General features: G+C 40.5%; 1 protein-coding gene across 1 annotated transcript in view; it reads left to right on the forward strand.

Moving 5' to 3' along the window:
- The window catches only part of gbf1 (golgi brefeldin A resistant guanine nucleotide exchange factor 1), a 130,193-nt gene that overhangs the window by 54,200 nt on the left and 57,226 nt on the right, over positions 1–18,767 (forward strand). The window contains 1 exon segment of the mRNA XM_034681656.1: positions 13,150–13,281. Coding sequence (XP_034537547.1) covers positions 13,150–13,281 — 132 coding nt within the window.

The raw sequence follows: 18,767 nt of genomic DNA on the forward strand, positions 1-18,767 counted from the left end.
GTCTCAGTCTTTTTTCTCTCTCCCAGAATCTCATATTTTCCTTCCTTCCCTCCTTCCTTCTAACATCCCCTCCTACCTTTCCTAATTGAGGTTTTCTCCTCTAAGTATCATTACATCGTATATTTTCTTATATTTAACCCACAAGTACTCGCTCCTCTAAATAACTGCGTTGTATTTCTCTCCTCCACACAGCAGTAAAGTCTGAATAAATGTGCTTTTAAAACAGACACTTGTAGATATCTGAATACATTTCAAATAAAAAGGTACTTTTAAATATTGCATGAATATAAAGTAATAAATACGGTGAACAGGGCTCAACATGCTCAGCCAACTTATGTACTCAGGGGCCGAGCGGGTGAGCTGAACTCATCCAAAAGAGTGTGATGTAAAGGGGCGGGGTTTGAGCCTCCTAGCCAACAGCTATGAGTTCCCTCCTGTCAATCAAGTCAGTCATGTCCTTATTTGGGCAATAACTCGTAATCTTAATATCTTTAAAATTGCTGCGTTAGAAGAAAATCCAACCCCCTGTACAGTGTGTGCCAATAGAGAAAGTAGCGATGTTGAGCCAAGCTGTTTTTTGAACCAGGCTGTAAACATGTTTATTTCTGCTGTAAAGATCGTCTTCTTTGAATGGGTGTGTATGTGGTTTCTGCAGCCAGCCTCTAGTGGACACTCGATGAACTGCAGTTCATCACACTTCCGCATCGGCTTAATATTTTGAGACCGGAGGTATTTATGGAGGTGATTTGTCGAGGAAGTCGATGCACTGACACCAATATTTCAGACCGATTCTGGGCGATTTCGTGACCTCGTATTTGAATAAGTTCAGCTCTGCCCCGAACCAAAAGTGCTGCACAGAAGCAGTTTGATATGAATATGTGTACCTTTACACTTTGCAGGCCTACAGCACGTCTGGTGCACAGCTGAACTTTGAAGTTAAAACAAGAGAGTAATAAGTACAGATAGATTATTTTGGTTCACAGGGCTTACCCACTTTGGCACCTGATTACTGAACATCCTGCACGAATACAGGTGCTTCAACACTCCTGATATCCACCGGCTCAGACATGTTCGAGAGAGGGATGCACTGTAAAAACTTAGAAGTTCTCTCAACTTAAAATGATAAGTGAACTAGTTGCATGAATTATTTTGAGTTCTAACTACTATTGCTGTTTAGCTGTGCTAACATAAAGATAGAAGTTCAGGGTACAAAACTTATTTGCTCTGCTGACTTATATAGAGTATTCCTAACATATAAGATCAAGTTGTAATAAAAAAAAAAATGAAGTTTTCTTGACAAACTTTGCCTATTGTCAAAAAAACTTCGTATTTTTTTCATGCAGCTAGTTCACTTATCATTTTAAGTTGAGAGAACTTCTAAGTTTTTACAGTGTGGGTTTATTAGTCCACCACCACGCTTCTGATCTCTCTGCTGAAAACAATCAGTCACATTAAACCTTGTCACCAGCAGGGATGGGCAATGATTTTGGAATATTTGTTCACTTTTGAAAAATCAAAGAGTTGTTTCCAATAATTTCTCATTTTAGAAGTACAATTTTTCATTGTTTTTACCGGTGCCTGGTTGAAATACAGTATTCCATCCAGACGGTGGCTATAGAGCGTCTTAAAGCTGTTTGCTAACCCCATTAAGTAACAGAAGAAGAAGAATGCTAACTACATTAAATAGCAAAAAAAGAAGAAAACATTTGTTAAAGTCGCAGCGATTTTCTCCTTTTCTGAATCATTTATTATTGGAATAATCGTTGAATAGTTGCCAAAGATTATGGAATAGTATTTTGGCTTGAAATGTCCATCCCTAGTCACTAGCAGGTGTGTGAATTACTCCTGTTGCATTCTCCTCAGCAAGTTCTCCAGCCCTCCATCCTTCATTCATGGCTTGCTCTTGGGGACGGCGGTACTCATAAGAGGGGTGTAAAATCCAGTCCAAGCCCGAGCATGTGTGCTGGTTTATCCAGCCGAATGGATGCCATCTGCAGCTTAACCCTTCACTGTACCCAACCTCCAGCCCTCCAAACCTCATTACCCCAACTGTACACCCCTCCCTACCTCCCTCTCTCCTGATCCTCTCCTCATCCCCCTTTCTTCTCTCCCCGCCCGACATCTTCACCAAGACACACACTGACATTGGCAAGGGGACATGGTTGAAGGATGGGATGGAAATTGTGCGTCTTGCTCTCCACTGTTTGTTTTTCTGGAAATAGAGGTGATAATACAAGCCTGTCTCATCTGAAGGGCACCTCGCTGTGACACCACAAGCAAACACTTCTGCTTAAAAATGAAGCGGAGAGATTTGGATCGGGGGGCTGCGTTTACGGCACAGCAGATAAGAAATGTGTTACGTTTATGTTTTATTTAATCACATTTAGATGCAGAGAGTGGCAGACTGAAACGTTGTGATTGAATGAACTTGTTAGTGAGCTGTACGGTCCTCTTCTTCTTGCCTTGCACCTTTTTGTGTTTTGAGTCTAAACACCACTTTTCTGAAAGTTTATGTTGTATAAGCTCCACTGAAAGAAAGAGACAGTTATACGTTTCAGGAATGATGTTGTGATAAATGTGACAGACCCAATATTTACCGTCCAACACAAATTGATAGAGAATGTTTATGTGGGGGAATCTAGCATGATAAAACATCCGTTATTTCTAAGCACAGCGAGCGTAAAGTATGTCCATCCATCACAGCGGGGACAGCAGGCTGTGAAACACATTAAGTGGACGTTGGGGCCGGGCCAGCTCCACGCCGGAATAATGTGGCCTCTGTGCAAACTATGCAGCATAGAAAATACATTTTATGTACAGGATAACAGGTGCAGAGTCAGGCCGAGGCCAGCAGGCTGGGCCCAGGCGAGGCTGGGTAATGAAGTCATGCTGTTTGAACGCACCTTCTCTTTTTACTGCCTCTGCTTTGAAAGGTGAAACACTGTGCGTGGTCCAGTAGCCTTGTTTTAAAATCAGATGTCAGCTGATAAAACAATAAAATCCTAAATGTGTCACCTGATAATTGTCCTTTTTAACGTTTGACTCTGTAGTAAATAATCCAACAAATCTAATCTGCTAGGAGACAGAACAGGAAGAGCTTTAAAAGACAAGCAGGAAAATGAGCAGAATCATTTAAAAACATTACTCTGGATTGTTTGTGAAAGACTTCATCATTGGCAACATCCCATAATATAAGTTCTTGGTCATTTCACTAAGCAGAGCCCTGTGTGAGTGTTTGAGGCTGCTGTGTGACTCACAGAGGAGCAACAATCCAGCAGTGTCACAGAAGTGTTCACATCGATCCTCAAACTGACGGGACCACTTGTACACAGACACCAGAACAGGGTCCATGGGGTCCTGTCTCATGGTGTTAAATCTGTGCTTCTGCATTTTGTTTGAGCTGAAGCTGTGAGACAATATTTTGTCCCTGAATGAAACAATAATCTAACCACATATGAAGAGAAATAATGATCCACAATCATCCTCAGATCAGAGAGAGCAGAAAAGGTCAGAGTTTGAGTTACTCCTTAAATATTTAAACTTGTGTAACTTTTATTTGAACTGAAATAAAACAGTTTCAGCAGACTCCAGCTTCATAATTTATAATAATAATAATGATAATAATAATAATAATTATTATATTATCAATAATAATAATAATAATGATAATAGTAATAATATTAATAATATTGATAATAATATTAATGAATAATAATAATATTACAAATACTAAAAATAATAACAACAACAAAAACAACAACAATAATAACAATACAAATACAATGATACGAACATAATAATAGTAATAATAGTAATAATAACAACAGTAATAATAACAATATTACTATTGAAATAAATAAATTAATAATAATAATGAAAATGTTATAATAGTAATAATAAAAATTGTAATAGTAATAGTAATGATAATAATACTAATAAATAAAAATAATAAAAATAATAACAACAATAATAATTATAATAATCTCATAAAAATAACAATAACAAGCATACAAACAATATATTATTATTATTATTATTATTATTATTCATAATAGTAATAATAATAACAATATTACTGATAATAAAAACAATTATAATAATTAAAATACTACTACTAGTACTACTACTAATAACAATACAAATAATAATATTAATGATAGTAATAATAGTAATAATAGTAATAATAACTAAATAAATAATAACAATATTACTGTTAAAATAAATAAATTAATAATAATAATAATGAAAATTATTATAATAGTAATAATAATAATGGAATAGTAATGATAATAATAACAATAAATGAAAATAATAAAAATAATAACAACAATAATAATAATCCAATAATAATAATAATAATAACAAGCATACAAACAATATATTATTATTATTATTATTAATAATAGTAATATTAATAACAATATTACTGATAAATAGAAAATATACAATAATAATTGAAATACTATTACTAGTACTAATACAAATAATAATAATAATAATAATAATGATAATAATTATAATAATGAAAATAATAATAATAATAGCAATAGTAATAATACTTTCGTTGTGATTTTGCAAACAGAAAAATGACAGTATTTATTTCTTATTTAGTTTGTGCTTTCTTGTATTATATTACTCTAATATTCTTTATTGTTTAAGAGCAACTGTGCTGACCAAATTTCCCCCAGTATAAATTAAGTATTTCTGATTCTGATTCTATCCCGATCAAGATGTCACATTTACATACCAACCACAGGTACAGTAAGAAACATGACTTAAAGCTCCTCTGAGAATTTTCAGCTGGTTATAAAAAAGTCTGAATTTATACTCGCATCTCTTTATGAGCTACAAAAGCAAACAGGACCGTAAACAAGAGGTTTGATTTTTTTATAGGATTCTTTTTCATGTGTGAAATCACTGCGGTGGGGTAGGTGTTAGAAGACGTGAGTAACAGATCTCCACCAAAACAGCCTTTGCTTACATTTTCCACGGCCAAAGTTCAAGATTGGTGTTTGTGATTATTTCTTAATAAACACTACCTTTATATGTAACGGACAAATAAGCAATGACCATTTGTGTCCAGAGGGGGCACAAAAACAAGAACCCAAATCAGAAAGTTTCTCAGAGGAGCTTTAATTTGCTGAATTGATGCAAAGTAGCATAATTAGCTTGTCCATCTGACAGCTGGACTTTTTAGGCCTCAGTTTTTAAAGACTTGGTGCAAAGTTTCCATCTCTTTATGTGAAGACATGTTTTGATTGACTCAGCTCAGATGGATTATGCTGCAGGAGCTTATACATACTTGTAAGTCTGTTGGTTCTCTGCTTCCTGAACAATCCGATAAGAGCGTTCTGGTAAATACGAATGCAAACTATATTCCATGAAGCCCTTCAGGAAATGTTCTCCTGCAGCAGCCATTACAGCCGTCCTCCCAAGCATTTGAGAAAAGTTTTAATTTCTCCCGGGCTTTCAAATTGCCTGATTAGGTTCTGCAGAGGCATTGTTCCAGGCATCTATAAAATACCACTGTGGCTCCATGAAATGACCATATAGAGCTCCATAGCACCGCTCCGGCCTAATTGCCCCCTTCCACAAGTGTCAATTTCATTCAGGAGAACATAGGGAGCGAGGGCAGGAAGAGGAGTGAATGAAACAAAGGTGCGGGGGGAGGGCTGACATTCATCAAGCTTCTCCCGAAAGATGTGTGAGGAGACTGTCGTGGAGGACTTTGCTCGGCAGATGAACAGCAGCGGTCTCTCTGGATTTCATTTAGCCTTGCTGTTCTTGTTAAAGCGTCGCCTCTCTCCTCACACGGAGCCGCGGCATCGCAGCCAAGGACCCTGACTCTTAATTTTAGCAGCTGAAGAGGTCCAGATCAATAACCATCAGTGTTTGGTTTTGGGCCGCTGCGTCGGTCACAGGGGGAATCCACCCCTCCCTCGTCTGCTCGCCCTCTCCCTGCCTCTGCTGCTCTTTATAGAAGGTGTCACTCTGCTCTGTCCATTCTCTCTGAACGCCTGTGAGCTGTGTGTCACTCATATTTGTGCGTGTGCTGTAAACAGACTACTGCAGCCATGTCTCACAGATGTGACAGCATGTTACCAGGTTGAATCTTCATGTAGTGAATATATATTTCTTGCTTTGTCGGATCCATCTCTGAAGATTCATGTTGAAGAGTCTAAATGTGTTACAGTTCTACTGCTTAGAGGAACAAAAAGGCCCATCTGTTGCTTTCACAGTGTAGTGAGGCCATGAAAAGTCAATGATTCTCAAGTCACCTAGTATCTTAACAATGACTTCATGCAAACCGTTCAGAAGTGTACACATGAAACCTGGTCCCTTGTTCTTTAGACAGGGTTCATACGTGGGTTCGTGCTTGAAATCCTTGAAAATTCTTGCATTTTAATGTTGTGTTTTAAGGTTTGAAAAGTGCTTGAATTGTGGGTCTAAGTGCTTGTAAATGCTTGAAATTATAATCATATATATTTCACAATTAGCAGCATCTGACTCAACAGATCGCTTGTGGCTCGAGGGAGGTTATCGCATGACCGCGGTCGGTCGGCAACGAGTCTCGTCTAAAAATACTGTGTCGTGCCTGAGCCGGCGGCCGCGGAGTGGGAGGCTCTCCCGCCGGATACGGAGGCACGACACGGTGTTTCTCATCGAGACCCGTCACAGACCGACCGCGGTCATGCGGTGACTGGCCCCGAGCTTCAAACACCCTGCGAGTGACAGCGGTGCGGCCGCTGCTTGAGAGATAGGATCCCAGTGTGTCAGTGCTACTCGTCGTGCTGACGTAATCAGTTCGTGGTTCTAGACCAGCAAAGAGTTGGAGCAGCTCTGGAACCTGTTTTCCTGTTCGGAAGCCAATTCTCTCGCAGTGGAAACACAAAAAACTGGTTCTAAATTCAGCACCGGCTCCAAACCGGCCCTGAAACTGCTTTGGTGGAAACGGGCTATTACGCAGTGGATTACACTTTCAGCCATTTTTACCAGAGTCAACCACGGCCTCAGCTAGGGATGCACCGATCCGATCCTGGTTTCGGATATCGGCTAGATCGGACTCAAAAAGCTAGATCGGATATCGGTGACAAGGGGCCGATATACAGTGCCGATCCATATGGCAGATCTATTCATCTCAGTTCTATGCTTTTCTGTGTTTACAATAGCTGTTGGTTATGAAGATTAACTCACCAGACTGCTGGTACACATTTATAATCTCTTGAATAATGATATTGTCAGTTTAAAATGTTCATTTTATTTTGATTTACAAAGTCAGAAAAGCCTGAAGTTGCCAAAGCATGATTCTATCCTCACATTAAGAAATAGAGATTGTTAAATCAATACCAGGATCAGATCGGCTAGTATCGGTATCTGCAGATACCAAAGCCCAGGTATCTATATCAGTATCGGGACCTAAAAAGTAGGATCGGTGCATCCCTAGCCTCAGCTATGATTGTGAGCTGCAGATAGTGCTGAAAGTGTTGTTAAATATTGAGTTAGAGCATTGTCTACTGAATGAGCTGAATGTTCTCTGCATCATTTCTTTTAGAACGTTTTTATTTGGGTGCATATTGAATAAATTACACAGTATGCTGTAGGCTTTTTCCACTAGAAGTCAAAACTTTATTTAACCTGTCTGAAAAGCAAAAACAGTAAGGGCCTGTCTCCACTAGAGGCGTTTTTTTTTTGTTGGTGTACTGGCAGCTCCTGTCCTAAACAAAAACATGGGGCTCAAGGAAAAAGGGTAACGCAAAAAATATAAATGTTTGCTTTTCATCTTTTCAATACAGTCACAAATCACACAGCTGTGGCAACAAATCTCTTTAAAATTTACATTAACTGAGAGAAAAGAAAGGAGACCCACCCGCCATCCCGCCCAAAACCCACAGACTTGATTGTGTTCATTATTAAAGAGCATATACTGCGATTACAACGGATTCCCGACTAAACAAAAGCTGCACATCAAAATCTTGGATATCAAGACTATCAAAAAAGTCACAAACAGACAGGTCGCACAAAGAACTCAGCAGAAGCTTTTTTATACAACTAATCCCAACTAGTCCTCAGCGCTCTGATACCTCTTTTCGACCAATGCGAACCGGGTTGTATTTCCGGGCTGGTGCTCGCACTGGTTCGATGCTGGTTGAACTCAAGAGCCACGTCATGACGTCAGATTTACCTGACACCCTTTCCCAGCAGTGTTAGTGCAAACTTCCCCTCACAACAACATCGATGGCCGACAATGGCAGCTTGTCTGCTCGGCCGACCACTGCTTTGCTTTGGAATCCATTAGTCTTTTTTATTTTTCGCTGCAGGACACTGGCGGAAACACGTTTGACGTAAGCGGTTCGCAGTTCTAGACCAGCAAGGAGTTGCTCTGGAACCGTTTTTCCTAGCCAGGAGCCGGTTCATGGTTCGCCCTGAAACTGCCTCGGTTGCAAAGGGGTATGAGTAGCCTAGCATCAGTTGGCGCCCGTGAGAAGCACTATGAAATTGTGTTTGTGTGTGCTGCCAGTGCAAAAACAACTACTGTTAGTGGACACAGGCCCTAAAACATTACTTCAAGTTTTGTTTCCTGTTAGTCATTTTAATAGTGAACACTGTTGTCAGCAGGATCTAAACTCAGGAGCTTTAGCTTTTATTTTTTTACAGCTAGCTCTGAAGACAGAGACGGCTAAAGCAGAAGAGAACAGTTAGCATCTGTGTATTTTTGTTGGTGTCAGAGCTCAGAGTCGCTCACACAGATGCACATTTTATCTTCCATCCTATATATAACTGAGACATGTGGGCTAAATAGGTGCAGTGCAAAGCCCTGGTTTGATTTGTCTTCCACCTTGCTCTGTGTTTTTGTTGTGTTGGGTTAATATCGAGCGTCTTTCTCTTTAATTTGCTTTTATAAGACCAGGAGCTTACTAAGATGCAATGCCAGTTCCATAAGAAGGTAAATCCGTCTTTGTTTTCTTGTACCAGCCCTTGAAAGCAGCAGATATTGTGCTCCTGGTGCTCATCTCTTTCTGCTGTGATGCTGTGGACCTGTTTGTGTAACTCCTGGCTCTGCTTAGAGAGCCTTGTAAAGATCTTTTCGGACTTCACATTGAATTCTTTCTGTGTTTTCAATCGAGATGGACCCGTTGGATGTAGATATTGTTTGTGTTTCATTTCTGGATGTTCTGTGCAGATGTTTTCTCCACTTGTCTTGACAATAATGTGCGTCTGCAGATTTGTCTCCTGCTGCTGCTGCTGCCTGCGTTCTAAGCCTTTTCTGCTCCACTGCCAATAGATGTGCATGTGTTAAAGATGGCTTCTGTTCTGCGGTGAGCCGGCCTCATCCCGAGGTGCTCTCCTGGGGGGCAAAGGTTCACCCCCGCCTCCCCTCTCTCTTTGCCGGGGTCATTTGGAGAGGTAATCCACACATGGCTGGATACTCTCACTCCCGCTCGGAGCAGGAGGGATGGGGCCGCAGCACGGTAAAGAAAGATGGGATTAGGTTCATGGTGAATCGTAATGGGCTCATTTCACAAACCTCTTTTTTTACCAATTAAGCCGAACTCGAGTCGGACTTGTACGCACTCTTAAATCAGGACTTGTACCCAGAAAACTCCGCCCTTAGATGGCAACATGCACGCCTGGTTGAGCCGCTTTAATCCTGCATTTTTTTTTATTTTGGTCAATGTCAGCCAGAGGTTAACCTGGTTATAGAATGATTGCCTCACCACGGCTGCAGCCGTCGTTATTTATTTCACTCCACTCCACAAGCCCCGGAGATTGAGTGGAAGTACAGAGCCTGTATTTAGACTTTATATAAGAAGATTGGTGGTGGCCACCGGCAGACCGCTCCAGTCAGCCCTGTGTTCACCGATGGCCAGCCGGATCAATACAACACAATTGAGTTTTCCAATCTGTGGTCTTTGGGACGCAGCCACAGCACTTACAGGGTGATCGCGTCTGATGAAGTCTTCATCAGGGTCTATTGACAGATTGATTTGAGCTCCCTCCTTCCCCCGTTACCACACTGTAAAGTAATGGGACACAAACCCCTCTCTTTAAAAAGTTTTCTTCCCTCTAATGGACAGATCAGAGCCGTCATACTCTCTCAACTTACCGCTGCTCTTTATTTATACTCTGCTTCACTCATTAGTTTGTTGTTACGTCTCTCTGCAGGACCAGTGTTTGTTGTCTGAGCAGCTAAATTTACACTCCGAGTCACCCTTCACGGGTTAAACCAAAACTGCTCCAAGCTTTCATATTAAGCAACAACTCAAATAACACACCAGATGAAAAAATATTCAATAAAGAAGCAAGCGAGAGCTTTGCTTTTGAAAGGGAGGCCTAACAGTGACCTGGCGGCTGATAAAGGGACTGTGTAAATTTCCAAATTATTTCATATTTGATTTCTAAACAAGCCGCAGGGGTATTGGATATCACACGCTAATGCAAGGCGGTCACATGTGCACTTGGGAAATTGGTTGGACGCTCTCCTCGGCGCTTTTGATGTCCAAGTTGTTTTTTCTCGTCTGGAGTGGAGCGGCTCTTAAGAAAGCCATAATCCTCCCGGTATTGCTGTGGCAAGCACTCCTCTGGCACAACATTTCACAACGGCGTGCGTGACTCCACTAATTTTCCCCTTTGTTGTTTTACCTGTTTTGTATTTTTGCCTCCCCCCCTCCCCCTCTTGACCCCCTCCTCTCTGAATTCTCCAGAGAAAGAGAGAGAGAGAGAGAGAGAGAGAGAGAGAGAGAGAGGCCGTTGGAGTCAGGGCGGATTGGCTGAAGGTGGTTTCCCAGAGTGAAATGCCCAGCGAAGCTCTTTCCTCTGTGAACTGATTACAGAGGAAGATCTTCTGCTCCTCTCACCGCAGCTGCTCTCAATAAAGTGTGGGACTCACTCTCCAACGTCTTATTAATAAATAATAATGCTGTGTCTGCATCTCTTAGATGATGTTATACTCTCATTTATTGAACTTTTATTAAAAAAATGGAATTAATCATTGTTGGAGTATTTTATAAAGACTTTTCATCTACAGCACAAACAGCAGTCTAACATTTTCTCATTGAATCATTTTAGACCCATGAGTCTCTTTTAACCCTTTTTAACTGTTTTAAAGATGCAGGTTTAATATTCTAACATTTGCACTTCATTTAAAAAAAAGTCTAGGGCTATGAAAATGTCACTACTTATCAAATTTTAAAAGCAGCCTCTTGCTCAATATTCAATATGCTGTCTTATTTGTAGGGCCCCTCCATTTATCCTCTGTCTGAAACAAACCAGAGCTCCTTTCTCTTCAATACTGGTGGACAGTAACAGATGCTAACAAAAATGATACTAATTATGTTGAATTGATTAATACACTATTATTTGTATCAATTTTTTACTGATTTGCGATATATCCTTACATCTCTACTGTGTCGTGAAGGAAAATTTGATTTAGGGTAAACAATGCATTTGGCGTTATTTTTGACATGGAAAATGTTCATGTTTTTATAATGATTAAACAATAATTAATCTTAACATTTCCAAAGATCGATCATGGAAAATACTTGAAATGTACATCCCTAATTTAAAGTGATTTACCTTATTTTGTTTAATATTTAATACTTTCATTTGGGAATTGTTCACTTTCCATTTCTCTATATTTGTTCTGAAATTTTCAAACAAGGTATTTTTGTACGGTGATTTTTAGTTTTTTTGCAAAGTGCTGAAAGTGTGCAGTGGTTTTATTTGAGTTACAACACACCTTAAAAATGAAAAAGGATGACTTTGTTTACAAAGAAATATAGGAGATTTAAAATATATATTGCAGCTGTCCATTACTGAGAATTTAAATAAAATAATAGTGATTTCAATTTTGAGTTCAATCCAGTTTTCTTGAAAATCGTTAGAGAATCCTGAGTGAATCATATCGTGAAACAAAAATCTGGATTTGAATGGAATCATGGGTTGAGTGTATCCTTACATCCCTAGCTCATAGTGATAACGCCTCTATTACTCCATCCGGTCGGCACAGCAGTGTGGCCACTTGGTCCCACCATTATACACATGAGACGTCTATACTGAATCTGTTACAGGGACGTAAATATGGCGCTTTAACTGGCTATATAAAAAGTTATAAATGATGGGACATTGACACTTAGATGTCGGCCTCATGGAGGCACGAGACGAGGGGTCAAGGGGTCACAAGGTCAGGGGCTGGAAGGTTTACAAAGATAACAAGAGGAGATTTGCTACGTGATAACTGAGATCAATTGTTGAACAGTAGACCTTCAGTCACAGCAGCTGTTTTATGGATGGTGTTGTTATTGCAAAGCTTTAGTGTTTAACTTTGTCTGAATCTGATGTGGATTTTACAGGTTTGGATTTAAATTCAAGGTGGAGGGTAACGGTGGGAATCACAGGGTAGCTCAGGAGGCGAAGTGACGTGATACCCAAAACACTCCCCATGATGATGGTTATTTATGATTCTAGGATGATTCATAAATTACAAGATGATGATATCACATCATGATACCAGATGATCGTAGATTCATTCAGATACATTGTGCTGTATGGATATTTTGTCCTGACACAGTGACCCTCTCAGGTGTGGACACCATCAGGTTTGGTGTTTTCGTCTTGTTCTTGTAACTCTCTGAAGTGACTCAGCATTTTTCCTAAAATGTTGTTCTTATTATAAGCTATTCTCTTCTCCCTCTTCCCATCTCTCCCTTAATCCACATCCCTTATTATTCCCATCTCTCTCTCTCTCTCTTTGCCTCCCGTGACGTTAATTCCTCATTGATCTGCCCCCCTCAGGGCAGCAGAGATGTTGACACAGAGCCTCATACACAGCGCAGGGAAAGTACATTAAACTCCACAAAACAGCGTTGAGCACTCCAGTCTGTGAGAGTGAGCGGCAGCAGAGTCTGAGGTCAGAGACTTCTCAGAGGAACCCGTGTGTTGTTGTTTGTCAGGAGGTTTAAAGATACAGGACATGCAGGGGAGAGCTTGTTTATCTGAAAGTAGAATCACACAGTTTTAAAGGTTCGGCCTGTAAAAGAAGTGAAGCTGGACTGTCCCTGAATGTGTGGAGCTTCATGTTTGGATCTGTACTGACTTCAATCTGATGGGTTTGCATGACTGACGGTTGTAAATCTCTTTTCTCCTCCTCAGAACTGTCAGATGTCGAACCCAACATCTTTCTGAGGCCCTTCCTGGAAGTGGTCCGGTCTGAGGACACCACTGGACCAATCACAGGCCTTGCCCTCACCTCCGTCAACAAGTTCCTCTCCTATGGCCTTATAGGTAAGAAATCTGGTTCTTTTAATCCAAAAGTTTACCCTGGAAGGATACTAACTATACTCACTGTATGCTGATGAAAACAAATGGTACACACACATTTTTAGATTGTGGATGACTTGATCAATCAATCAATCAATCAATCAATCAATCAATCAATCAATCAATCAATCAATCAATCAATCAATCAATCAATCAATCAATCAATCAATCAATCAATCAATCACTCTTTATTTGTATAGCGCCAAATCACAACAAGCGTTATCTCAAGACTCTTTTACAAACAGAGCAGGTCTAGACCACTCTATGTCAAATTATGAACAGAGACCCAACACCAAGACAGATCAGACTCAGTCTGACCCCACCTTAATCCAGTGGTTCCCAAACTTTTCAGCCCGCAAAAGTATAGCTGCAAAAGACTTGTGACCCCCACTGTCCCTCAAAGTGATTTAATGTGGCTTCATTTAGCTGGTGTGCAGAAAATGACCCTACCAATATGAGACTGTCTGTGTTTCCTGTGCCTTAATGAATTAACCTGCTGCTACTGATGCTATCGATAATTAACTGTTCACTAACCCTAAACTTAAGAGTCATCTGGAAACAAAGAAAGGCAGAAATCTCATTACATTTTCTATTTTTTGCAGGTTTTATTTCAAGTTTAGCTACTATTTTTGGCGATATTTTTTACTATAATGGGTAAAATGTACTGTTTGGAAATAACAAAAAGAAAAAAACATTCTGGAAGAAATCATAGACCCCCTATTTGTGTATCGCGACCCCCCCAGGGGTCCCGACCCACACATTGTTAACCCCTCCCTTAATCCACCATGAGCATTGCACCTCGCAGTATTTAGCTAGTTACAGTGGCGAGGACAAACTTCCTTTTAACAGGCAAAAACCTCCAGCAGGCCATCTGCCATGACCAAGTTGGGGTTGGAGAGAGAGAGAGAGAGAGAGAGAGAGAGGGAGAGAGAGGGACAGGGAGAGAGAGAGAGAGAGAGAGAGGGAGAGGGAGAGAGAGAGAGAGAGAGAGAGAGAGAGAGAAAATGATGATAGTTATGAGGTGTGCGGTTCATCTCTCATCTTCATGCCTGTGCTCCTGCATCACCTGACGAATACTTCTTATATGTTAAACCATCTCAGATCCAGGAGGGTGATCTCTACTTCCTTTACTTTAAATGTTAATATTCTGAGACAGAACACAGTATTGTTAATAAACTGGCTCACGTTTGAAGGACTCTGGACCCTCATGGTGTGCCAAAATGAGGCCAGGTAACCAAACTTGTGCAAATGCTAACAAGCTTTGAGACTAGTTTTAGCCACATTTCAGGAATCCTCTGACTTGCATTTTTATAACCACATTTACTCATGTAATAGAATCACTTGAATCTGTGGTCAAAGGAGGATCATTTTGAACTGTCTCACAGATATTTGCTCATGTGTATCATAAAGGCTCATGAGGTGACTTCATGATTACTGCTCAGCCCAGGATTCTCATATTGATGCAGAAGCTGACTCGTGTTGGCGTACGGTCAGGACTGCCTGTCATGATCAGCCTCATCATGGAAATATGACAGTGTGTCTGCCAGTTTTTTTGTTAAGTCACCAGATGTTGGTCTAAATATTAGGGTTGACTCAATGTTGCATTGCTGGCTAAACAGCTGCAGTCCTTTCTAAAGCTCGGAGCCTCAGCCGCGGGAACATTGTTATGCTCTGTGGACGTACCTTATATTTTTGGGGGATACATTTTGTAAAGATGAGCTAGAAGGATGCACTTATTTATTGAATTATTTTTTTAAAGTTATGTTTTTGGGCATTTTGCCTTTATGGTAGGACAGGTGAAGAGATACAGGAAATGTGGGGAGTAGAGAGTGGGGGAGGACATGCAGCGAATGGTTGCGGTCAGGAATTGAACCGGCGACCTCTGTGACGAGGACTATAAGCCTATGTATGTGGGGCGCTTAGACCGCTAGGCCACCATCGCCCCAGAAGGATGCACTTTAATGTCAGGATTAAAATTTTGAGTCTTAATATAGATGTACCTAGGGCTGGGCGATAATTCAATAACAATAATTATCGTGATGTAATTTTTCTCAATATAAATTTAACAAATGGGGGCGCTGGTGGCCTGGTGGTATGTGCTCCCCACGTGTGGAGGCTGTGGTCCTCATCGCGGAGGTCACTGGTTCGACTCCTGGCTGGGCAACCGTTTGCTGCATGTCTTCCCTCACTCTCTGCTCCCCACATGTCCTGTCAATGGAGACGAAAAAGCCCAAAAACTATAACTTTAAATATAACAAATGTTCGATCAAAATTTGATAAATTTAAACCTGTAATAACACCCCCCAAACACTTGAAAGGGATGTGGTGCTAATGAGCCTTAAACGCTGCTTGCCACACAACATCAAATAGAAGAAGAATAGGGCATTGAACAGCCAATCATGTCGCAGGGTGAGAGGTGGGCGGGGTTAAAGACATTTGGAGTTGATTGTAAACACAGCTGAAACCAGCGATTGCAACACTGAAGAAAACCCAATATACAATATATCAAATTGTGAATTTCACAAAACTCTCATTTTACACTAAAGACCTGCTTCCTGTTAGCACTGTCAAAATTCATGGATTCAAGAAGTTCATCAGAAAACTAAATCCAGATACAAGCTGACAATTCAGTTTCTTCAACTTTCACTCAGGAGCAAAAAATCTGCCTTTAAATTTAAATGAAATCATGATTTGATATTTATTGTGATAATTATTGATATCGACTGATATTTTATGGTGATAACATTTTTTTAATATCACCCAGCTCTATGTTGATAAAGGGACAGGCAGCTCTCAGTGCATCTACACTGATACTAAAGCTCCTTTCTTCCAAAGCTCACACAGTATCTGTTCGACGAGCACCTCACTGAGTCCCAGAGCCTCAGTCTGTCACTCTAGACCCTGACACCGGCTCCCTTAATCCCACCACCCCCACCCCGACGCCATCCCAACCCCCCCAGCATCTCATCAGCCCTCCTCCTCTGAGAGCACCGGCGAGGTGATGCGGCTCAGTCGCTCTGCACTTTATGTAAAGACGAATAAATCTGACAGTAGTTTGACGACTCAGTTAACCCTCCTGCCGCGTCTCAGTTTGCCTTTTGCTCCTCAAACAGAGTCTCCTGTTATCACTCGCTCCTCTTGTTTTACTTAGCCGTGCATCCTGACTGTGTCTGCGAGGGGGTGGGGGGGTCGGGCTGTGAACATGCAGTATTAAACGTGAGTTCAAAGAGTGTTGAAACTTGATCCTGGACACAGTGTCTCCCCGAGGAGGCTAAAAACATGTTTTTAGAAAGCTGCACAGTGACTGTAGAAGATTTAGGTTTTCAAGTGGCCAGACGATGACTGCTTCAGTTGTAACATCAACAGCAGAATAAAGCTCTCAGGTTAGAGTGGATCTTCTCAGTAGATCTCTTTTTATGTTTCCTACCACTTTTATTTTTCTCTTTTATTTCAGAAGACAACAGGTCTGAGATTTTATTCTCCTAGAATGTCAGACATATTTCAGATGTGTTTGGATTTATACGTTTAAACATCAGTTTTTATTCATCTCATTTTATTCCACCTTAAAATAAAAACAATGCCAGGAGCCTCACAGAGGAGCAGGTTTAGATCGTACTCATTTGATCTGTTATTTAGAGCAGGGGTTCCCAAAGTGTGGGTTGGGACCCCTTGGGGGGTCGCTAGGTGTCCTCCAGATTTTTTACTTTTTTTAAAGTAATCTAAATTTGCTTATTTTACCCATTATTGTAAAAAAAAATACAATTAGAAATAGTTACATTTGAAATAAAACCCTGCAAGTAAGTACATTTTATTAGTTTTCTGCCTTTCTTTGTTGTCAGATGTCTCCTAAAGTTCAGGTTAGGGTTAATTAACGGTTAATTAACAAAAGGATCAGTAGCAGCAGGTTAATTCACAGCAGCACAGGAAACACAGCCACATGTGCATGTGGATAAACTCATTTGAAGTATGAAGTAACATTTAACCGCTTTGAGGGACAGTGGGGGTCACAGGTCTTTGGCACCTATATTTTGGGGGTCACGGCCTGAAAAATTTGGGAGCCCCTGATTTAGAGATCCAAACATGAATCATGCAAGGTGAGTGCCACATTATCGGGTCTGTCGTCATGTCTGTCTCATGGATATTTTCTTTGTTTGGCTTCAACTTATGACAAAAAAGTATTTTTTGTTTCCTGAAAAAATCAAATGTTTGTTAAGATGGATGGATGGACTTTATTTGTTAGTACCGGTCGTCAGCAAAGTCAGGATGGGACTGAGGTCAGTCAAAAGTCAGTGCCTGAAAAGCAGAGCAAGTTACCTCCATCATAAAACACCACCTGAGGCCACCCAGGCATCATCATTCATCCTCCTTCATCATCATTCATGCAGCGGTAAATGTTGCTTTAAATAAAATGAAGGTTTACATGAGTTCACAGATTTCTACTTCAGAGCAAAGCGTGCAAATCATTTCATAATATGTATCTATAAAACATCAGTGTTATTCATAACAATTCATATTTACACAGATACAGAAGGAAAAGTGTGTCCAGTCTTTAATTCAAACATGTTAACTTGTCTTTTGTGTTTTAAATCCAAACTTTAGTCTGGTCTCATAGTGATGATTTAGCAGAGAGTACAGCAGGGCTGCTCTTGTCGACTACTGCCACCTCCTGGCTGAAAAATAAACACTTACTGGGACCTCTGAGTCTGATGAGCTCTGGTCCAACACTCTCTCTTCCTGGTTCTGGTTGGATTCAACAGTGTGTATGTTTCAGGAGAAACAGCACCTCCTTTCTTTAGATAAGTAACCTGGAGGTGTTTGATGTTTCCATATCCTGATACTTCCTGAATTATCTGTGTTTCTGTGTTGTGTTGTAATCTGTGTAAGTTTGCACACATCACTAAGTTAACAGAACAAGATTAAATCAGGCAGATATGCTCCTTTAATCCTGACTGTAGAGTTAAACTAAAACTGCAGTTCATGGAGGATCCGCTTGAGGCTGGCTCTGAAAGTACAGGAAACCACATACACACCAATTCAAAGAGGACGATCTTTACAGCAGAAATAATCATGTTTACAGGCTGGTACAAAAACAAGTGTAGTCTGGATAGCTCATTTCTCTATCAGCACACACTGTACGGGGTGAATTTATTCATAACGCGGTAATTTCAAAGATATTGAGATTAGGAGTCCTCCAATGAGAGGCCCAGCTGACTTGATTGACAGGCTGGAACACTGTAGCTGTTGGCGAGGAGGCTCAAAGCCCGCCTCTTTACGTCACAATCGCTCGACAGCAGTTATGTTGAGTTCAACATTTCCAATATGGCTGCCGCCACCGATTGGCCTCAAAACAGAAACAGAAACAGGTGGGCGACGTCACAGATACTACGTCCATTATTCCTACAGTCTATGGTTAAACCTGATCCTCCTCTTCAGGAGTTCACTTTGAACGT

Source organism: Notolabrus celidotus, chromosome 4, assembly GCF_009762535.1.
Source record: "Notolabrus celidotus isolate fNotCel1 chromosome 4, fNotCel1.pri, whole genome shotgun sequence".
In the NCBI taxonomy this organism is placed as follows: domain Eukaryota; kingdom Metazoa; phylum Chordata; class Actinopteri; order Labriformes; family Labridae; genus Notolabrus; species Notolabrus celidotus.